The 23,924-nt window shown below is 41.2% G+C and overlaps 2 protein-coding genes across 3 annotated transcripts in view; one reads left to right on the forward strand and one right to left on the reverse strand.

Annotated features, from left to right (window-relative positions):
• The window catches only part of SLC9A6 (solute carrier family 9 member A6), a 66,855-nt gene extending 55,724 nt beyond the window's left edge, over nucleotides 1-11,131 (reverse strand). The window contains exon 1 of the mRNA XM_067023778.1: nucleotides 11,077-11,131. The gene's annotated coding sequence lies outside the window, so the exon portion shown is untranslated. The remainder of the gene's footprint in view (nucleotides 1-11,076) is intronic.
• An 87-nt stretch (nucleotides 11,132-11,218) lies between these two features.
• MMGT1 (membrane magnesium transporter 1) lies at nucleotides 11,219-22,770 on the forward strand. Of its 2 annotated transcripts, XM_067023779.1 has the most exons (5): nucleotides 11,294-11,579; nucleotides 15,602-15,654; nucleotides 18,006-18,109; nucleotides 19,242-19,336; nucleotides 19,701-22,770. In XM_067023779.1, exons 1-4 carry the CDS (start codon nucleotides 11,501-11,503, stop codon nucleotides 19,324-19,326), a joined length of 321 nt encoding a protein of 106 aa, XP_066879880.1. In that variant the 5' UTR covers nucleotides 11,294-11,500; the 3' UTR covers nucleotides 19,327-19,336; nucleotides 19,701-22,770. The 2 variants fall into 2 exon arrangements, with proteins under 2 accessions (XP_058907238.2, XP_066879880.1); XM_059051255.2 differs by lacking the exon at nucleotides 19,242-19,336 and having other exon boundaries at nucleotides 11,219-11,579.
• The last annotated feature ends 1,154 nt before the right edge of the window (nucleotides 22,771-23,924 follow it).

A 23,924-nucleotide genomic window follows, 5' to 3' on the forward strand; every position in this document is an offset into this window, starting at 1 on the left:
TAGCTTTGGGAGTACAAGGCAGAGAGAGGGGCTGCAAAAGAGACTGTATATTAATCTCCAAAATGTACAAGCAGCTCAGGCAGCTCAATATCAAAAAAACATACAGCCCAATCCAAAAATGGGCAGAAGACCTAAATAGACATTTCTCCAAAGAAGATATACAGATTGCCAACAAACGCATGAAAGGATGCTCAACATCACTAACCATTAGAGAAATGCAAATCAAAACTACAATGAGGGCTTCCCTGGTGACGCAGTGGTTGAGAATCTGCCTGCCGATGCAGGGGACACGGGTTGGTGCCCCGGTCCGGGAAGATGCCACATGCCGCGGAGTGGCTGGGCCCGTGAGCTGTGGCCGCTGAGCCTGTGCGTCCGGAGCCTGCGCTCCGCAACGGGAGAGGCCACAACAGTGAGAGGCCCGTGTACCGCAAAAACAAATAAACAAACAAACAAAAACTACCATGAGGTATCACCTCACACCGGTCAGAGTGGCTATCATCAAAAAATCTAGAAATAATAAATGCTGCAGAGGGTGTGGAGAAAAGGGAACCCTCTTGCACTGTTGGTGGGAATGTAAATTGATACAGTCACTATGGAGAACAGTAGGGAGGTTCCTTAAAAAACTAAAAATAGAGCTACCATACAACCCAGCAATCCCACTACTGGGCATATACCCTGAGAAAACCATAATTCAAAAAGAGTCATGTACCACAATGTTCATTGCAGCTCTATTTACAATAGCCAGGACATGGAAGCAACCTAAGTGTCCATCGACAGATGAATGGATAAAGAAGATGTGGCACACATATACAATGGAATATTACTCAGCCATAAAAAGAAATGAAATTGAGTTATTTGTAGTGAGGTGGATGGAGCTAGAGTCTGTCATACAGAGTGAAGAAAGTCAGAAAGAGAAAAACAAATACTGTATGCTAACACATATATATGGAATCTTAAAAAGAAAAAGGTTCTGAAGAACCCAGGGGCAGGACAGGAATAAAGACGCAGATGTAGAGAATGGACTTGAGCACACGGGGAGGGGAAAGGGTAAGCTGGGATGAAGTGAGAGTGGCATGGACATATACACACTACCAAATGTAAAATAGAGAGCTAGTGGGAAGCAGCCGCATAGCACGGGGAGATCAGCTCGGTGCTCTGTGACCACCTAGAGGGGTGGGATAGGGAGGGTGGGAGGGAGACGCAAGAGGGAGGAGATATGGGGATAGATGTATACGTATAGCTGATTCACTATAAAGCAAAAACTAACACACCATTGTAAAGCAATTATACTTCAATAAAGATGTTTAAAAAAAAGAAAATATGAGGAAAAATAAAAAGAGAGAGAGACTGTATAGCCTGCAAAGCCTCCAGTATTTCCTGCCTGGTCCTTTACAGAAAAGGTTTGCTGACCTTTGCCTCGGTCTCTTCCAATCATTACTCTACACTTTTACCAGAGGGATCTTTCTGAAGCACAAGTCTGATTATATATATCACAGCCCTGCGCCAAACCCTCCACTGACCCCATGGCCTTCAGTTCTGGCTCCTTAGCTTGGCACAAGGAGCTCCACACATCCTGACTCCAGACTGTTTCTTCACCATATATCCTGTCTTTCTCCCCCAAATATATTGTGCTTCAGCCCTTTCTGAACTCCTTGTAGTTTCCTGACAGCTTCATGTGCTCTCATGTATCTATGTGCCTTGCCATGTTCTCCCTCTGCTTGAAGAGTCCTTCAACGCATTCCTCACCTAACTAGCTTCTCATCTGACAAAACTCCGTTTAAAGGTCACCAAGCTTTCCAGCATGCCCTCAGGCTGAGTAGGGGCTCCTTTTATGGGCTTCCAGAGCCCCGCCCCCTCCCCAGGCAAATCTCTCTTTTAGCCCTCCTGAAATATTATGTTTGATTGAAATGTTTCTGATGCCACAGGTCATGAGTATCTCGAGGGCAGAAACCAGGTGTTACTTATCTCTTTACTGACAGCCTCTAGCTGAAGGCCTAACCAAAACAAGTACTCAATACAACATATCTGAACATCAGTGAAGGTCTCTTCAATTTCACTGAGTACCAAGGAAATCGCCACATTTGCAGATGACATTAAATTCCCCTAGGTACCTAGATTCAGTTCAAGGATAAAAGAAGAGGACTTTACAGTAGTGGGTACATAGTAAGTGCTCAGGAAGGACTTAATAATTGAAAAATGTACATAAGTTTAGGCCAGCGTTTGCTGCAGTCCCTGGTTCTTTGGAGGTGCATGATAAACATTGAATTAATTCATTCATATGTTGGGGGAAAGGCTGAAAAAGCTAAGTTGAGACTCTACTGTGGAAGGTCCTAATGCCGCAAAAAATTTTAACTCATTCATTTCCCTGCTCAAAACCTCTCCAGTATTAACTTGGCAACAGAAAGGGGGATAAATGAAATGCAGAGTGATGGGCGATGGGGGAGGCCAGTTAAGAAGTCGGAAAGGTAGTCTTGCTGAAAAGCAGTGAGGCCTTAATTTGGGGACGCCGTAGGAAGGGAAACAGGAGGCTGGGTGAGAAAGCCAACGTGGAGGGTGGTAGGATAACCTGTTTTAGCAGCTGATTTGGTGGGTGGACGGGGAGCGCTTGAGGAAGAAAGATTGAAAGACGACTCCAAGGTTTGGAATCTGGAAAACTGGAAAGCATAAGACTACTAACAGCATTAAAATGGGAGTCAGAAGGTAGAGCTCAGCTCTGGACAGGTTGGATTTAAGGGACTGGTGGGATATCCAAGTGGAGGTATCGAAATGGGTGGTTAGAAGCTGGGGTCTGGAGTTCAGGAGTGAAGTCAGGACCAGTGATAGAAATTGGAGCTATATGCACAAACAATATTGAAGCGTGGGAGTCATGTGTTCTCCAAAGAAGAGGGAGTAGAAAGAGAGCCAGTACTAGGACAGTAGTATAGGGAAAGCCTATATTCAAAGAGTAGAAGAAAGAATAGAAGGTCACACGTATCAGTTAGAACTCAACATAATTATGCTGGAGTTTTCCGTTTATTTCCTGAACATACCAGCCCAATGTGCTAAAAGAAGCAAATAAGATGTTTGGTGTCATTTTCAGTGTCAAGGCTATTTGAAATGAATACTCGTATTAACCTCAGACAAGTAACCTAGGATACTTTGTGCAGATGTACTAATGAAACCCCATGAGAAATATTAGTGGATCTGGAAACAGTCCAGAGAATAGCAATTAAAATAATCAAAGGGGTGGGGCAACTGATGTTTTAGGAAAGACTAAAGGGATAAAGAACCTGTTCAGTCTGGAACAATAGCTAGAAGAGTCAACAGGAGCATCAACAACAATAATAACAATGGCTAACATTTATTGAGTGCTCCCCGTGTGTGAGATTATTGTAAACAACTTGTAGGCATCATCTCACTCGATTCTGATAACAATCTTATCAGGCAAGTACTATTATTATTCCCACTTTACAGATGAGGAAACTGAGGCACAGTGAAGTTAAGTAACTTGTCCAATCTTCCAAAGGTAGTAAAGGAGAAGCCAGGATTTCATCCCAATCTGATTCTAGGGCGAGTGGCCAAGATGGCAGAGTAGGAAGACCCCGAGCTCAGCTCCTCCCATAGGCACACCAAAATTAGTTATTTGTGGAGCAACTATTGATGAGAAAGACCAGAAGACTAGCAGAAAAGATTTTCTACAACTAAAGATATAAAGAAGGAACCCCCAAGAGACAGGTAGGAGGAACAGAGACACAGTATACTCAAGACCTGTACTCCTGGGTGGGCAACCCACAAACAGAAGGATAATTACAATCGCAGAAGTTCTCCCCAAGGAGCAAGGGGTCTGAGCCCCACATCAGGCTCCCCAGCCCGGGGGTCCTGCGCCAGGAAGAGAAGATCTCAGAATGTTTGGCTTTGCAGGCCAGCAGGCTTACTTTTGGGAGAGCCAGAGGGCTACGCGAAACGGAGACTCCACTCTTAAACGGCACACACAAAATCTCACACACTCCGGTACCCAGGGCAGAAGCAGTAATGTGAAAGGAGCCTGGGTCAGACCCGCCTGCTGATTTTGGAGAGCCTCCCAGAGAGGCGGGAGGCAACTGCAGCTCACCCTGGGGACATAGACACTGGAGACAGCCATTTTGGGGAGCTCGTTCTACCACGTGGACACTGGTGCTATCAAGTGCCATTTTGGAACTCTCCCTCTAGCTTATTAGTGCAGGGACCTGGCCCTGCCCCTGCTCACCAGCTTGTTGGCACCAGTACCGGGACACCTCAGGCCAAGCAACTGGCTCACAGGAGATATAGACCCACTCACCAGCGGGCCTGCTGCCTTAAGAACCCCTGAGCCCACAGCTGCCCTGGGACCCAGCCCTGTTCACCAGAGGCCTCAGGAGCTGGCCTTGCACACCAGTGCACTGGCACCATACCTGGGACGCCCAGGGCCCTGCACTCAGAGACCCTGGGACCTGGGTCCACCCCCCAGGGGACTGGCTCTAGCTCTGGGATCAGGGATCCCCTTCACCCACCAGTGGGTGGGCACCAATCCTGGGATCCCCCCGGGCCCTGGCCCCACCCACCAGTGGGCTGACACAGTCCTCAGGACCTGGTCCTGTACACCAGCAGGCCAACACCAGCTCCAGGACACTCTGGGCCCCTTAGCCAGTGGCCTGGGATCTGGTCCCATCCACCCATGGGCGGACACCAGCTTTGGGACCTTCCAAGGTCCTGCAGCCAGATATCCGAGGAATTGGCTCTGCCCAACCAGCAAGCTGGCGCTAGTCCTGGGATCCCCTGGGCCCTAGCCCTTCCCAGCAGCAGGCCAACACAAGCTGTGAGACGCCTTGGACTGCTCAGCTAGCCACCCCGGGTTTTGGCCCAACTCATCAGCGGGCCAGTGCCAGCTTTGGGACACCTCGGACACCACAGCCAACCTTGTCAGGAACCAGCCCCACCCACCAGCAGGCCAACAGCACATCTGGGAACCTCGGCCCTCCACCCACCCACCCCAGAACCTGGTTCTCCCCACCAGTGGGCCAGCACTAGCTCTGGGACCCACTGGGGCTCTCAAGCTAGCAACCTTGTGACTTGACCGCACCCACCAGTAGCCTGCAGCCTCTGCACAAGTCAGGACCTGGCAACCAATCAGACTGGGGGCCAGCCGTGCCTAGCAGACTACCCACCACAGTAGAAGGACCCACACATCTCACATATGGGGCACCCTAGAGCATAGAGCTCTGGTGACCAGAGGCGAGTATGCTGCTGGGACGCATAGGATAGGTCAGGAAATGTAACCAACCTACCAGATACATAAAAATAAATACAGCAAATTAGGTAAAAGGAGGTGACAAAGAAACATGTTCCAAACAAAGGAACAAGATAAAACCTCAGAAGAACTAAGTGAAGTGGAGATAGGCCATCTACCCAATAAAGAGTTCAAGGTAATGACTGTAAATATAGTCAAAGAATTTGCGAGAAGATTGGATGAACAGAGTGAGAAGTTAGAAGTTTTTAACAGAGTTAGAAAATATAAAGACCTAAACAGAGATGAAGAATACAATAATTGACATTAAAAATACACTAGAAGGGGCTTCCCTGGTGGCGCAGTGGTTGAGAGTCCGCCTGCCCATGCAGGGGACAGGGGTTCGTGCCCTGGTCCGGGAGGATCCCCCCACATACCACGGAGCGGCTGTGCCCGTGAGCCATGGCCGCTGACGTTGCGCGTCCGGAGCCTGTGCTCTGCAACGGGGGAGGCCACAATAGTAAGAGGCCCGCGTACTGCAAAAAAAAAAAAAAAAAAAAAAAAAAACACCACTGGAAGGAATCAACAATAAATTAGATGATACTAAGGAACGGATCAGAGAGCTGGAAGACAGAGTAGTGGAAATCACTGAAGCTCAGCATATAAAATAAAAATAAAAATAAAAAGCAATGAGGACAGGGACTTCCCTGGTGGTCCAGTGGTAAAGAATCTGCCTTACAATGCAGAGGTCGTGGGTTCTATCCCTGGTCAGGGAACTGAGATCCCACATGCTGCGGGGCAACTAACCCCCACGCCACAACTACTGAGCTTGCGTGCCTCAACTAGGGAGCGCACATGCCGCAAACTACAGAGTCCACGCACTCTGGAACCTGTGTGCCACAACTACAGAGCCCACACGCCCTGGAGCCTGCACACCACAACTAGAGAGAAGCCCATGCGCCGCAACAAAGAGCCCACGCACCTCAGCGAAAGATACTGCATGCCTCAACGGCGATCCCCCATGCCGCAACTAAGACCCAACCCAACCAGAAAAAAAAAAATCTTTAAAAAAGCAGTGAGAACAGCTTAAGAGACCTCTGGAACAACATCAAGCTACTAACATTCACATTAAAGGTGTCCCAGAAGGAGGAGAGAGAGCAAAAGGGACTGAGAACATATTTGAAGATATAATAGCTGATAACTCTCCTGACCTGGGAAAGGAAACAGACACCCAAGTCCAGAAAGCACAGAGAATCCCAAAAAGGAACCCAAAGAGGACCACACCAAGATATACTGTAATTAAAATGGCAAAAATTGTACATAAAGGGAGAATATTAGAAGCAACAAGGGAAAAGCAACATTACATACAAAGGAACTCCCATAAGGTTATCATCTCACTTTTCAGCAGAAACTCTACAGGCCAGAAGGGAGTGGCATGACATATTTAAAGTGATGAAAGGGAAGAACCTACAACCAAGAATACTCTACCCATCCAGGCTTTCCTTCAGATTTGATGGAGAGATCAAAAGTTTTACACACAAACAAAAGCTTAAAAAGTTCAGCACCGGACTTCCCTGGTGGTGCAGTGGTTAAGAATCCGCCTGCCAATGCAGAGGACACGGGTTCAATCCCTGGTCTGGGAAGATCCCACATGCCGCGCAGCAACTAAGCCTGCGAGCCACAACTACTGAGCCTACATGCCACAACTACTGAAGCCCTCGCACCTAGAGCCCGTGCTCTGCAACAAGAGATGCCATCGCAATGAGAAGCCAGTGCACACCACAACGAAGAGTAGCCCCCACTCGCCGCAACTAGAGAAAGCCCACATGCAGCAACAAAGACCCAAGGCAGCCATAAATAAATAAATAAATAAATAAATAAATGTCGTCTCTCAAACCTCTAAAAAAAAAAAAGTGTTCAGCACCACTAAACCAGCTTTACAACAAATGCTAAAGGAACTTCTTGAGGTGGAAAAGAAAAGGCCACAACTAGAAACATGAAAGTTATGAAAGGAAAAATCTCATTGGTAAAGGCAATAACACATTAAAGTAGTAAATCAATCATGTATAAAGCTAGTAGGAAGGTTGAAAGACAAAAGTTATAAAATAATCTATATTCGCAATAATTAGTTAAGGGATACAGAAAACCAAAAGATGTAAAATATTATATCAAAACAGTAAATATGGGGGGAGGGGAGTAAAAATGCAGGGTTGTTAAAATGTGTTTGAACTTAAGATATCAGAAGCCTAAAATAATCACATATGTAGATTAAGAGGTGCAAACTTCCAGTTGCAAAAATAAATGAGTCATGTATATGAAATGTACAGTGTGGGGAATCTAGTCAATAACTATATAAAGTCTTTGAATGGTGACATCAGAACTAGACTTATCATGGTGATCATTTTGAAATTTATAGAAATGCCAAATCACTATGTTGTATAACAGGAACTAGCATAGTTTGTAGACCAATTATACTTCGAAAACAAGCAAACAAGGTCATAGAAAAAGAGATCAGATTTGTGGTTACCAGAGATGGGGGCTAGGGGGAGGGGGAATTGGATGAAGGCGGTCAAAAGGTACAAACTTTCAGTTATAAAAGATAAATACGTACTAGGGATGTAATGTACAACATGATAAATGTAATTAACACTGCTGTGTGTTATATATGAAAGCTGTTGAGAGTATCCTAAGAGTTCTCATCATAAGAAATTTTTTTTTTCTATTTCTTTAATTTTGTGTCTATATGAGATGATAGATGTTCACTAAACTTATTGTGGTCATTTCATGATGTATGGAAGTCAAATCATTACGCTGTACACCTTAAACTTATACAGTGACGTATGTCAGTTATATCTCAATAAAACTGGAAAAAAATAATAAATAAACCCAATCTGATTCTTGAGCATATGCTCTTAACCACAGTAGTATAAACCTTCCAGCAAAATAATCTGAAAGACATGAATCAAGTAACCAGTCTTTGTACTAAGATTCAAAACTCAAAATACCAACACACCACTTAATGTTTTAAGAGGAAGACACATTGCTTTGTTGTTTGAATTTCTTAGACTGAGCAGACATTACTTTTGTAAAGAATAAGAAAATATATATATAACACTAGCTTATATAGTAGTAAACCTCTAGAATTTGTGATCCAGGGAGGTTGTAATAAATAGCGTGAAGAAAGGTTTAGCATCTACAATAGATATGTGGCTCCTATAGATACCTATAATAGTCAGGAATGTATTTCTAGGGAAGGTGGGTTTTTGAACTAAGTAGGAAAGGACAAAGTGTGCTAGGTAGAGGGAGAATCTGCGTGGGAAATGGGTACATGGATGTGGTGTATGAAGTTACTCCTCCAGTTGGGTGGCATGTAACAAAGTTAATTAACTTGAAGACAATTCTGGGATTGCAGTGCTTTGTCTATTCAACCAACTATCCTGGGGAAACAGTGATGAGCCTTCATAAACAACATCTCCATCTCCATAGGAAACGCTTTAGAGATGGTTATCCCCACCTTTAATAACATCCACATCATTTATCCACTGTGCATGTGGACGACGGCTGTTTCTTTGGGAAAACTAAAGGCACTTCTTGGGTCACCCAGGAATTTAAATGCTCTTTCTCGCGAGGTTTGACTTTTGTTCTAAGAGCTTGTGAAAACACTACTGCCATTAGCTGTAACTTGCACCTTTGGGATTAACTCTAACGTAGAGAACACTGCATGAGTGGACCCAAGGTACTTAGTAACTGTGACTTAGTAAATTCCTTAGTAATTGTGACTATGAATATGTTGGCTTCCTTTCAGGGTAGAATCTATAGATGAGCCAAAATCCTGCCTCGTGAATATGAGTTAACCATTTATTTCTAGAAAATGTAAAACTAGGTAGCTTGCACTCAGTATGTGGGTAACAGATTCAAAAGAAGAGAGTGGGGAATGCAGTTTTAAGAGTGCAATGGAGAAAACAAGATTCAAGGTCTGGACAGAGGTCACTTCCCTGAAGCCTAGGATAATGTATTAGTGGTTTATACAAATACCACTCCTTACTGGCTCTTTTTTCTATAACCTCATCTTTTTAAAAGAAAGTCACCAGATCTCAGCTCCTTTAAGAAACCTCCTAATCATTTTCTGCTTCAGATAAATTAACAGAAGTAATTTAATAGGGTACCTGAAAAAACTAATTTCAATTTGACTATTATCAAAGCCAAAACAAGGTTTTAAGATATTTTGGGGATCACCTATGTTTTCAACCTTGCCACCTCCCAGCGGTGGAGAAGGAAGCACTTTCCTGTTAAGAGCAGAGAGATTATTTCCTGGTTCTTCCTGATTGTGAGGTCTATAAATACGGCTACCTTTGTAAGGAATACAATATACTGTACTTGACATTGATCAAGTACCATGTCAACTCTCAGCTTAGAGGTGAAGCAATTGGAGAGGGCCCAGAGAAATATAATGACTATATATATATATAATTAAAGGTTTGGAAAATGGGATCCAGGACAAAAACTATATAGGTAAAGTTGAGGAAATCTGATACTCTTGGATGCCTTCTTTATTTTCTCAATTTTTTCAGCTTTGAGGAAGCTCAAGTATATTGGAAAATGCTTATCATCAATCAAAGTGCTACCAAAATCTAAGGGTGTGTACAAGTCCACAGGGATTTTTGAATCCAATTCAAAAATAATGGACAGACTCTCTATAGAGATTCTTTCAAAGGAGGATACATCCCTCTCCACTTCTTTCCCATAATTCATTCATTCATTCAGCAAACACTGAATGCCTACCATGTGACAGGCAACGTTCTAAGTATAGATAGAAATCTCCGTCCTCTTGGAACTTACATTCCTGGAGGAAGAGAGCTGGTAAAAAATAATAACACAACAAACATAATAAATAGGTAAATTATAGAGTATGTTAGAAGGTGATATAAAAATAGAGCAGGTGAGGGGGATCAGGAATGGAAAGAATGCAAATTTAAAAGGGTGGACAGGATAGGCTTCTAGTAGCCAGTAAGAGTGAGCAAATTGATGCAGCTAAAACGGAGAATTCTGACAGGGTTAAGGGCAAAGGATGGTGGTCACACTTTGCATTTACCTTGTGATATGCAGTTTACAACATGTGCCAACCAGTCAGGAGGCACTGGAGGAGTTGGTGGAGTTTGGAAAAAGGGGTGAATTCTGTTTTGGCCATAGTAAGTGTTAAGGGCCACAGGATAGAAATAAATGATCAGCAGGGAGTTGCAAATGCAGGTCTGGAGTGCAGGAAAGACATTTGAGATAGAGATGTCGACTTGGAATCACTAATATTGACGATGGCTGAAAGCAGTGGGAATGAATAGGTGAGCTGGCCAAAGGAGAATAGAGTGCAAAGAGGTCAATGTAAAATGTCTATAGTGTAGGGGATGAAGACAAAGAAAAAAATTGAGAAAGGAGAGTATGTTTTATTCTGATCAGAGAGACAGAAGATGCGTGTGTTAGATGTGTGTTGTTAGTATCACTGTATTCCTCTCCTTTCATTTCTCCCTAATGTAAACTTGGTTCTCTTCGTGACGAAACACCCCCGCCGCGCTACACCCTTTTGGGCGCGAATCTTCCTCATAGACCTTTTGAAGGTAAGGAGAAGGGAACTAACTTTTACTGAGTGTCCCCCGCGTGCGACGTGTTTGCGGCTCCAAATGCCGGGTGGTTTTCCTCTACACCCCACCCGCCCCCTCGCTTTCACACCCTTGCCTCCTTCCGCGGTTCCCAGTAGTCTGAAGTACAGGAAAGGTCGACAGAAAACAAAGGGCACAGCTTGAGGGAAAAGCAAAACAAACAAACCAAAATTCCCAGCCCAGGGGTAGGGAGCCAGCACTGACCGCCTTTAACCACCGCCTGCAGCGCCCCGTGTTCCTCTGCCCCGCCCGGAATTCTCCACAGGCCCCGCCCCCTGCCCCGCGGCCCGCGCTCATTTGCTGGCGCCCTTCCACTCCACTTCCCCATTGACCCGCTTGCGCCTCTTCTTTTACGCCGTCCGCTCAGCTCCGCCCTTCGCAAAGCGGCAGCGCGGCGCAGGCCCGGCCCCTCGGTACTCGGGGACTTTTCTCCGTGTCGCTTCCCCTTCTTCCCGGCATCCCCGTTTCCGCTTTCTCATGGCTCTTTGGTTCTCCCACCTCTCAGGCGCTTCGCGCCCAGGGGTTCACTGACGTCATCTCTCTGCGCTGCGCGGACACCCGCCGGTGGAGGAAGGAACAGCTTCGCCGCCCTTCGCTTCTTTTGTTGGGCTGCTACTCCTCCGGAGTCATGGCGCCGTCGCTGTGGAAGGGGCTGGTGGGCATCGGCCTCTTTGCCCTAGCCCACGCGGCCTTTTCCGCTGCGCAGCGTAAGTGCCTGAGGGACGGCGATCGCTTCCGTGCGGGACTCCGGGGGCGGCGTGTGGGTGCACCTAGAGGGAGTGTAGGACCGCGTGTCCCGGGAATGGTCATTAGAGACCTTAGAGTTTGGGGTGACTGTGAGAAGCAGTGCGGGGCTCCCCGATGGAAGGCTTGGAGTCTGAGTTTGAGAAGAGTGGGGCACCTGGGGTTGCAGCAGGGTTGGAAGGGGGTGTTGGGGAGAGGGCTCAGTACAGGACCGGTGGGCTGCAGGGTGGGCAGAGAGGGAATCTATCCGGGAATCCGGGACAAGTGATGTCAGATCCAGCGCGGGGCTGGCAGAGTGTCAGATCGAGGACCTCGGATGCTCATGGTCCCATGACAACTAGATGGACAACGTCTTGGGCACTCCTGGGCTGTCCAGGCGGACTGACAAGTTAAGTGACCATTTGCCTCAGGGAGGCACTGTGATGCGGGGCAAAGAGCACCGGACTGGGGGGCTGGTTCTTAAAAACTTGCTTTACCGCTAAATCTGTGACCTTGGGCACATCATGTCCCTTCTCTGAGGCTTCATTGAGGTGGATTTTAGTTCTTGCACTTTCTGTGTCAGAGAGTGATTGGGAAGTTTAAATGAAAAAAAAACAAAAGTGCTTTATCACACATATACAATTGTATTGTCAAGAGGAAACTTAGAGTCCAGCAGAGGATGCAGTGCAGTGAGACAGCTGATCTGTTTTGAGGTCTACCTTCTCTCCGAGAGCAGGAGTTAGCAAACTCTGGCATGTGGGCCAAATGCAATCTCCCTTCTGTTTTTGCCGTGAGCTAAGAATGTTTTTTAGATTTTTAATTTGTTGGGGGGAAAAAGCAAAAGAATATAATTTTATGATCCATGACAATTATATAAAATCCAGGTTTCAGTGTCCATCAGTGAAGTTTTATTGGCACACAGCCACGCCCATTCGTTTAGGTATTGTCTGGCTGCTTTCTAAGGGCAAAGTTGAGTAATTACAATGGAGATAGTAAGACCTGCAAAGGCAAAAATATTTATTATCTGGCCCTTTACAGGAAAAGTTTGCTGAGCTCTTTCCTAACCTATAGAGCCCATAAGGGCAGGGACAATCTATATTTTGTTCATTGCTGTAATGTCAGTGCCCAGCACAATGTTCCCAACTAGGTACTCAATAAATTTGTTGAATGAAGGAAAGAAATTCAGAGTTGAACGTTATTGCTTTATTTGCTACATTACTTTCCATCTTCAGGAATAAAGTAGAAAATGACATGTGAATTCCTCAAAGCTCCAATTGTTTTCAAGATAAAACCTTTTGTTCTATTTATTATATATAATTAAAATGATCCAATTATTAAAATTACTTTTTACATACAGGTATTATGACAACATTTGTCTGGCAGAAATTCAGCTTTATTTTTTTAAAATTTATTTTGAAATTTTAGATTTACAGAAAGGTTGCGAAGATAGTACGGAGAGTTACTGTATACCCCTCCCTCAGGTTCCCCCATTGATAACACCTTACGTTACTATGTTATAATGTTACAACTAGGAAACTGACATTGGTATACTACTATTAAGTAAAGTCTAGCTTTTATTTGGATTTCATCAATTTTCCCATTAGTGTCTTCTTTCTATTCCAGGAATCAATCCAGGGTATCATATTACATTTAGTTGTCATGTTTCCTCAGGCTCCTCTTTCTGTGACAATTTCTCCAAAACTCCAATCTTGAATGACAACAATAATAATAGCTAACATTTATTAAGTGCTTACCATGTGCCAGGCACTGAACTAAGCATTTTACATGTATTATGTAATTCAGTACTACCAAAAACCCTGGGAGGTAGATATTATTGTTATTATTGTCTTTGAAAGATGAAGAAATTGAGACATACTGCTAGGAAACTTGTGCAGAATTACAGAGATGATAAATGGTGGGGCTGGGCTTCAAAGACAAGCAGTTTGATTCTAGAGCCTGTGTGCTATACTGCTTGGTAAAATTCAGTCTTGAGTAATTGATTGAAATTGCGCTGTGCTTAGGTGCTAGAAGGTGCAGTGATATCCTGAGGGAGTTCAAAGTCAAGTGGAGAAACAAGTGCATCAAGCAACAAGCACCATAAAGTGATATAGATGCTATGCTAAAAGTATGTAAAATACATGGAGATGGGAGTAGTCATTTTTCAGGGGGTGGGGGGAAGGGGTTAAAAAAGGTACCTATAGTCTTGCTGATCAAGTGTGGTCTTTAGCCCAGCATCTTGGAAATCATCTGGGAGCTGGTCAGAATGCAGAAATTCAAGACCCCCCCCCCGATCTATGGAATCCGAATCTGCTTTTTAATAAGATCCCCAGGTGATGTGTCCGTACATTCATTTTATTTTATTTTATTTTTATTATTATTTTTTTTTGTGGTATGCGGGCCTCTCGCTGTCGTGGCCTCTCCCGTCGCGGAGCACAGGCTCCGGACGCGAAGGCTCAGAGGCCACGGCTCACGGGCCCAGCCGCTCCGCGGCACGTGGGATCTTCCCGGACTGGGGCACGAACCCGCGTCGCCTGCATCGGCAGGCGGACTCTCAACCGCTGCGCCACCAGGGAAGCCCCGTACATTCATTTTAGAATAGCTTCCCTAGAGGAGATTAGGATACAGTGGTACTGCGTCATTTTCTACAATAGACTTCAGCTGTAAAATCTTACTGTCCTAGAGCAAGGAGATAGATGACTGAAGTCCAACCCCTTCATTTTACAGATGAGGAAATGCCCTGCTAAAGCTAGAGTTAGAGTCAGATTAGGCTTCATGCAAAGAAGAAAGGTAGCTGGGAATTGAACAGTAGGACGTTAGCCAAAACCTATTTGGCTATTGGTTTGATTTTTCTTTTACGCCTGTCCTTATGATGAAACCTGTGAGATAAAACTTCAGAAATGTCTCTAAACACGTTCTCTTTTAAGAGTCAATGCATGCTCACTCACAATAATTTTAGGTTTTAAGCATGTTATTAAGTAGGGATTGTGCACGTTTCCTCTAGAATTAGGATTTTGTGTTTTTATGTGAAGTGAGCATGCCTTGTGGCATTTGTCACTGCAGTGGGACCTCTTTATAGTCCTCATGTTGGAAAGAGACCCATATTTACCTTGGAGGTTAATTGTGTCCCGTCAGGCTGTGGCAGCAGGTAGCACGCTGGGGTGCTGTGGCATGCTGGTCTTTGCCGTGACGGACCTTGTTATGGCAGAGCTCCTATCCTGTGTCTCATTTGACCCTCGTTCCCAATTTACAGTTGCAGAAATTTAGGCAGTGAAAAGATAGATACTGTATTTTTTTGATTCTCAGGCACATTCCACCTCCCACTCCTACATTTTAACACTCTGAAATTGAGATACATGTTACAATCCACGAGGGTGTCTTACATTGAATGAGATTACGATAAATTGAAGAGCTGGTATTGTGATCTAGGCTTTTCAGCTTCCAAATCCTGATCCTTTTCCTTCATACCTTGCTGCCTCCTGAGGCTAAGGCAGTAGCAGAATTATAATTAAATCGTAGAAGCAGCAATTGATGTCCAGGAATTTCTCCTATTCCAACACCCCCCCCCCGCATATTGTCTCAGGAAAAACATTTCCGTAACAATATTACTTTGTCCATATTATGTGATGGTGGTGCTATTTCAGAGTTGAGATTTTCTATAGACTTTATTTTTAAATAATTGTGATTTCTTTGACCAGTTAGTGAAAGAATTTCAGAGAATTCTAGTTCTCCCGTAGTAATGAAAGAAAAATTATGTTTAGGTATGTCTTCCTCATATTTGCTCACTTTTCACTCTTCTCCTGTTTTATAAGGTGACAAAGCAGGTCATGATGGGAATAAAATAGTTCAAGATCAGACTGACTGCCTTAGAAGATAGAGGTTTTTGAGGAATCCGGGATTAGCATTACTTTTTGTAGCACATGTCGGTTGCTTCTTTGGTATATAGATTTACTTGCATTTTAAGAAAAATGGGCTACAATTTCTTTAATGGTATGCTTCTGGTTTATAGATCGTTCTTATATGCGATTAACAGAAAAAGAAGATGAATCACTGCCAATAGATGTAAGTTGGTCATTTATATTCCATTAAAATATATATAACCGAATCACTTTGCTGTATACCTGAAACTAACACAATATTGTAAATCAACTATACTTCAATAAAAATATATATGTATATATATTTGAAAAATCAGCCACATAGCTTAAAATATATTTTTAAAATTTTTTGGTTTTTTATTCTCTTAATTTTCCAGACATAAAATAGCATATCTGTTATCTACTTTTTGTCACTCATTATAAAACCCAAAGATTTGGAAACAAAAGATTTCTGTTTGGTTTCTAGAACTTAGTTTATTTTTTTGGCCATGCTGCGCAGCTTGCAGGATCTTAGTTCCCTGACCAGGGGTCAAACCCGTGCCCCCTGCAGTGGAAGTGTGGAGTCCTAACCACTGGACAGCCAGGGAATTCCCTAGAACTTAGTTTATAATAGTCTTTCTAGAAGTTGCTCTGTCTGTAGTCTGAGATGGACTTAAGTTGATTATTTGACTTTATGTTTTTTTTTAGAAAATTCCTTTTATACATAAAGTTTAAAAACAAATAAAACTAACAAAACATTGTTTAGGGACAGATACATAGGTGGTAATACTAAAGAAAAATAAGGAAGTGCTTTTTTTTTAAAGCTGAAATAATATGTGAACTTCACTCATAGTTTTTTATCTTTATTGGATTTTTGTTTTGTTTTTTGTCTGTGCCATGTGGCTTGTGGGATCTTAGTTCCCCGACCAGGGATTGAACCCGTACCCCCTGCAGTGGAAGCATGGAGTCCTAGCCACTGGACTGCTGGGGAATTTCCACCCCCCCTTTTTTTCATCTTTATTGGATTTTAAAAAACAAAAGTAGTAAGTTCTTTGTAATAGGATCAACCAGTAAGTGTCAAAAGTAAAACTGACCCCATACAATTAAAAAAAAACCTGACCCCATTGCTCACAATTCTACCTCTACTCCCAACAGTTTGGAGTATATAAGTAGTTTAGTTTTCTTCTATGCATAAGCAACATTATCTTTGTTTGTGTATGTATAGTTTTATGTAATCAAAACACAGAGTGTTTCTTTTTAAAAAGTTATGTGTATATATGTATACTTTCATAACTAGCTTTTTATTGCTTAACACTTTATCTCGACATATTTTCATGACAACTCATAGATTTACCACATCCTTGTTAATGGTGCCTATGATTGCATTGTATGAAATGGGTCTTGGTGCACTGGTAGTGGGGATGTAAACCAGTATAACAGATGACATTAGATTTTAGTTTAGAAAGAGTAATAGCTTGTGGTTCATTTTGACTTTGTCATAATTAAAGACATGGTAGATGTGGTTATTAACTCATATTAACTCATCCTCCCGTCACCTTTGTTTTGTGGTAGATGTGTGCACACACACACGCACACACACACATACACACTCATTTCTATCTGTTTAAAATAACTTCCTTCTGTTTACAAATGGGAAATTTTGAAAAATACAGAAAATCACAATCAAGAACATAAAAGATGCCTGTAATCCCATGTTGGTTAATATCAAACATTGCAAGTTTTTGCTTGCAGAACCTTTTCGGAAAGCAGTTTCGTATTACCTAATAAAGTTGAATTTGTGTATACTCTACGCCAGTGGTTGCACTCCCGTGTGCCAGGAGACATACACAAAGATATCCATCCTGATGCTGTAAAAGTCACAGACAGGAAACAGCCCATATAGCCATCAACAGTAGAATGTATAAATTGTGGGATTTTCGTGTAATGAAATACAATGAAAATGAATGGTCTACAACTATGTACTTCAACAGGGAGGAATCTCACCAAAAAAAAAAAGCTCAAATGGGAAAAAGTAAGCAGTGTATGTTTTAGAGGTACATACAGAGCTGGTAAATTTATAAATAAAAGCAAGGAACTGATTAATACACAATTGGAGACAATAGTTAACTGGGAGGGAGGGTGAAGGGTATAATTGGAGAGGGATACCTGGGCCTTGAAAGGTACTGGTAATGTTCTATTTCTTAAGCTAGGTGGTGACTAAGGGGTGTTCTTTTTATACTCTGTGATATTTAACAATAATACATTAAAACATTCATGGTTGCTCCTAGAAGCTGATAATTGTTGATAACTGAGTTCTGAATGGCTTGGTACCTGTTTTTGCTATTTGCGCAAAACCCAGAAGTATTTTTGCAGCCAATTCACAGAACTTATAGAAGATACTGTTTTGTCTTGAGTCCAAATCATTTAAAGTGAGACTCCTGGATAGGATCTAGAAGAAATACCTGTTAAGAGGCTAGAAAGAGATGGAGAGAAAATTGTAAATTTTTATAATAATGTTTGTATGTTGTTTAGTAATTTCAATCTTTGTACTCACAGATAGTTCTTCAGACACTTCTGGCCTTTGCAGTTACCTGTTATGGTATAGTTCATATTGCAGGGGAGTTTAAAGACATGGATGCCACTTCAGAACTAAAAAATAAGTAAGTCTTTTCCTTTTCATAGGCATTTAATTTCATGGGGGTTTTGCTTCATGTACATAATTTAAAATCTATGTTTTTTATGGTACATAAAAGTTGGTTTTGTTTTTACATTTCGATTATGCAGTTTGTCTGAGTAATGAGATAAAAACATTGAGGCAGTGTTTGATGTGACGGGAAAAATGGAAGTTGAATGACAGATTATTGACATTAGAATAAGATGTTATGTTATGGTTGCTTAAAATTACTTGTTGGCTGGTTGGATAGATAGGTGGATGGAAATAGATATATAGGAAGATATTCCCTCAGGAATTTTTTCCTTCTTCTTCCCCACCCGCCTTGCTTTCCCCTCTCCTTCCTCCCTCCCTTCCCTCCCTTCCCTTTTCCTCCTCTTATCCTCTTGACCCAGCTTAATCTTTGGACGATTAAGAGGTTTTCTGTTTTCTCTATCACTTGAACCTAGTCTGTGACATAAACTCTGCTCTTAGGCCCTTTTCTATCCTTGGACTAAAGTATATTTGTTATTCTGCTTTCTTTTTTTCTCCTATACTACTTCTAAGCTATTTTCATGAACTTTGCTTGCTTTTCTTTTCCGTATTTCTGACTTGCATAAAATCATCCTTTAGCTTTATTCAATTCCGTCTCTGGACTTTACCCACCGTCTTGATCCTAGAAATTTTAACACAGTATTTCCTTAGAAGAATTCACAATAAACATTTATGTGTTAGAGGAAATCCGTCCCCTTTTTACTTATACTTTTTAATTTACATTTTAAATAGTCACATCCCATTTTATGTTGGGGTATGCTTGGATTTTCAGGTGGGCTGACTTTGAGATTTGAGTTTTTATCAAAAGTTCTCTTTCCTTCCAGGAAATTAATATTTAAAAACAAACCAATACCAAGAGCCATATACTTAGGTGTTTGTGAACTTTTTTTAGACTGCATATATCTCACTGGAAAGTTGAAAGGATACTCCACTATCACTACCCACTACAGTTCTTACAAAGAGTCTATCAAGAATCACAGGCAAGGGGCATAGAAAGAAAGAAGTAAAACAGAATGGCATTAAGTAGGTGGTAGCAAAATACGTGAATTTAGTAGGTGGTAGCAAAATAATACGAGTTTGTACAACAGCAGGTACAGAAGGGCCAAAAGGAAGTTTTCGTTGTACCTGATTCTTGGAAGACAGATCTGTACAATGATCAGATGGCTTGAATAGTGAGGGCCAGGTGAGAATAATCAAAGTTATAATCTATGTACTGTTTTTCTTAAGGACTGTTTGGCATGGGCTAGTGTTAGATTTATAGAGGTGATTAAAGTTGAGCAATTATTTGTGTTTTCATAGGCATCTTGGAAGGAATGCCTGAATTAAAAAATTTGAGGGTTTTATGTTGCATTTCCGGGTTTCTTATTTTCCTTGTACAGGAAGAAAGTGAGATACAGTATGTTTACCAATTATAGTCTGATTTTATGGATTTAAAGTTAGTTAAAACTATAACCCATAGCAAATTCATAATTTATTAGAAGCCTGCTTATTTTCAAATAGGCTTTTTATAAAGGTTTATCTAAAATTGATGCTTTTTTTCTTTTAAGGACATTTGACACATTAAGGAATCACCCATCATTTTATGTATTTAATCATCGCGGTCGAGTACTGTTCCGGCCTTCGGATACAACAAATTCTTCAAACCAAGATGCATTGTCCTCTAACACATCATTGAAGTTACGAAAACTTGAATCACTGCGTCGTTAAGATTTTTAAAAATTATAATAACAGATTAGGACAGGACACAGAGCTGGAATATTGGAGTTTGGGGTACAAAACACTCCCCCCCATCAGTATTTATATTGACCTTTCAGACCTAATTAAAAAAGTCTATGACCCTTGTTTATACACTGTTAATCAAATCATTAATGCAATATAAGTTATCTGTGAAATGAGTCTTTGATCTTTCATAGAGAGAATTCTTTTTTCATCTAAAACAAATTCACATGTTTTGTAAAAGTCACTGTTTTGAACACATTTCTTTGAAAAATGATGGTTTTGTAATTATTTATTTTCTTAGATTTCTTTTCTATTGCACTACAGTTTTTAGGATCCTTTTGGAGATAGTGTGACTACTGCATTTTGCAGCATGAATGATAGTAAAATGGTCTTAAGTTCTTCTTAAGAACTTATGGACTTATGAAGTCCATAAGTTCAACAAATGGACTTCTCTAAAGAGACCAAAATGGTGACTTATCAGTTTTTCTTATGCCCCCTAAAAAGTGGTTCTGCTTCAGCAGATACTTGCCAGTTTTTAATTTATCCATTACTTCTCACCCTACCCCACTCCCATATACCTCCTAACATCAGTCTTGTTTCATCACTTCTCTGGGGTTCTGTGTGCAGTGAGCAGTTTTTGTGTCAGAAATCCTTTGTCATAACAAATATACTTAACAAACTCAGCTTGCTGTAAAGCTACTTGTGTTTTCTTCCTTTATTGGTAAAAAATGTCCCGAATTGATTATGTAGTGTAAGAATAGTTGAAGATAGACCAAAAAGACCATCAATGAATTAATTACTATTAATTAATAGTAATCACTGAGGAAAACTGATTACTTGTCATTAGCCAGTTTAACTTATTCAAAATCTCTGTTATTTTATTGCATACTAAACTAGTGAATTAGTAAAAATAAAGGAAACCTCGTTAAAGGTAGACTTCAATGGAATTGGGCCAAATATGTTCTAAATATTTGGAACTCATGTCTTTAAAAAAATTAAGGTCATTGAAGAGATTGTTTCATAGCTTCTGATTTGCTTTCCATCTTCATTGTATGTTGCTGAAGGTGAGGATGAGGGTACAGAATTTTTTTAGAAACAGTAATTTCAGTTTTAGGGGAATTTAGCTAGCTCTTTGATCTGTAGGAAGCTTAACATTTCTACATTTCTTCGTAGAAAACATTGCTTTTGTCGAATCATGCAGGTATGGAAACATTGCTTTTGTTGAATTGTATAGGTATAAAGGGAATAACTGTATGCAGATTTGAAAAGGAAATGTGCTTTAGGCAAGAGTCATGAGATGTCCTTATCCTTGAAGGCATTTTTTTCCATTAGTAATGAACCTCAGCTCTTCTCTTCTGCCTGGTAACACAGCCTGAAGTACAAGGTTGTTTTGTCATTGGGTTTTAATTCATTGTTTAATTTTGTTTTGCCAACCCAACCTGTCTGTGGAACACTGACTCTGCTCTCTAAGGAGAACAAAGTTAGAAATCTGTTGAAAACCTAAAATAATTTATAAATGAGTTTAAAATGTGAAGTCAGGGGTTAAAGTGGTTGTATTTAAATCAGAACAGTGTATGAGAAACAAGCTCCTTACATCAGGCCTGTGTACCGTTTCCTCAGGTATGACTTGATTCGCAAGAGCGTCTTATTTTCTTCTCTTTGGGGGCCTGTCTTCCTTTCCCAATATGTTTTAATAATAACTTTACTGAGATATAATTCACGTACCTTACCATTCACCCATTTAAAAGGTACAATTCAGTGGTGTAATATATTCATGAAGTTGTGCAACTGTGATCACAGTGAATTTGAGAACATTGCCATCAGCCCAGAAAGAAACCCTGTGCCCTTTAGCGGTTACCTGTCTTTTTCCCCCAATGCCTCCCAGCCACTAATCTACTTTCTGTCTCTGTAGATGTGTCTATTCTGGTCATTTAATATGAATGGATTCCTGCAGTATCTGGGCTTTCATGACTGGCCTCCCAAATATGGTTTTGTTCTATGTGGAGTGAGAACTTCTCCTCTTGAGAACTGATTGCTGTAAAAGGAAGTGGTTTGTAAAAATCAGTAGCTGTAAGGAGGGAGGGTCACATATCTAACAGGTTTCTCAGTCCGTCTTATGCTGAATAGTTTTTTCTCAGAACCAAGCATTCATGATATGTTACTACTTAATAATATTTTTGTCTAGTCTGTAGAATGGATATTGATATGGATAGCTCAGTCAGGAAAGTCCTGCTAAATAGGACGCCAAATAACGTGGCAAATAATTGACATAGCAGTCTTCAGTTGTGTCTAATTTTGCTAGGAGCTTGTATACCTCTGGTCAGGTGAGCTTCCCCAATTTTTTCTTTAATTTCCTCCAGTGAATTTATGCTGTCTTTTAAAAGCAGGTACCATAGGATTTGGGTGATTTGGGTACTTCATAACAGTGCTAAATGGATTAAGTTCAGAATTCTATTTATACTACTATGAGGCAGTACTAAGGTAGCCAAAAATGTAGTCATGCGAGCTAGTTAAGCCTGCAGTTGACTGTGATTTCAGTGACATTCAGAAGTGTGTACTGTTGAAGGCTCTGTAGAATATAGGAAGACTTAATGACCGGGGAACCAGCCAAATGCTATGGCCTAGTGGACCAGCTGCAGAAAATGCAGATTGGTGAATTAGAGACTGTGACGCTCTGTAACTCCCTAACGATTGTTTTCTAAGCATTGTGGCTTAGCTTTGAGTGGCATGACAGCATCCCCCTGGTTGTACGTGGCCTGTTTCCATGATGTATTGAGTAGTGTTGTTTGTTGCGAGCATCGATGCCTGTAACACCCAGCTAAACACGTTCTTTTGGATATGTTTCCTCTCTTTAAATGACCTTGCCCTGTCCAATAAATAAATGATTGTCTTACCCTGTTTTTGGTAGTGGTTTTTTTTTGTTTTGTTTTGTTTGTTTGTTTGTTCGTTTTACTTTTAATCTCATTTTCTTCTGTTTCTCTGTCCCCAGAAAAATGTAAGGTCTAATTTTAATGATTGTATTTTTTCCAATGTGATGCTGTTTTACTAAATTCAGTGGATACTTTACTTTTCGTTGTACATGTAAAGTCTTATTGCAATTTTATGTTTTTTAGAGTTGAAATAGAATGTGTAATCTCATTTATATTTATATTTATGAATTATCAAATGCCCTTTGGAGTATACGAATATTGGTCTTTGAGTAGCAATGTCTAATCATTCCAGCACAAATGTGTTATATAGCCAAACTGCCATTGCAAAATGGCAATTTATACTTAACAGGAAATCATGATGAAAGCATCAGGGGACAAATCTAGAGTTTAATGGAAGTCCAAGAGGAAGTTCTGGTTCGCAAAGTTTGGCATTTATCTGCGGTATTTTGAAAGATAGCACTACTAGTATTCAAATCTACATAGGAATATCTCAAAATAACCTACTAATCAAGTATTCTTTTAAAAGGAAAAAAAGATAATATATGCACATGGCAAAAAAAAAACCCAGATGGTACAGAAAGGCATGAGATTAAAACTTGCCCCCTTCCCTCCTGTTCCTAATACCTCTCTGCAAAGGTAACCAGCTTTAAGTGTCTTGTATATTCTTTCAGGAAAAACGTTATTTGCCAGCAAATATATACTTAAAAAGTTTTTACATTAATGGAATCAGACTGTACCTTGCTTTTTTTTTTGCTACCTGTGTCTTATAAGATCTTTCTGTATCGGTATGTACAGAAATACCTCATTCTTTTTAATGACTGTGTGGTATTCTAATATATGATGTGTAATAAATGTTCAAACATTGATGGGCTTTCAGGTTGTTGGCAATGTTTTACTATTGCTAAAGAGCATATTGCAGTGAACTTACTTGTACATATAATGAGATTAAACTAACAGGGTTACTTCCTAGCAATAGAATTGCTGGGTCAAAGGATGGTTTTCATTTTCAGGTCAGTAGTTGTTGCCAAACTGATCTCCAGAAATTTTGCCCAATTATGCTTCCACATATAATGTATAAGGATAATTATTTATGAGGCTCTTGCCAATACTGGGCCCTCAACT

The sequence above is a fragment of the Kogia breviceps genome, chromosome X (assembly GCF_026419965.1).
Source record: "Kogia breviceps isolate mKogBre1 chromosome X, mKogBre1 haplotype 1, whole genome shotgun sequence".
NCBI lineage: Eukaryota > Metazoa > Chordata > Mammalia > Artiodactyla > Physeteridae > Kogia > Kogia breviceps.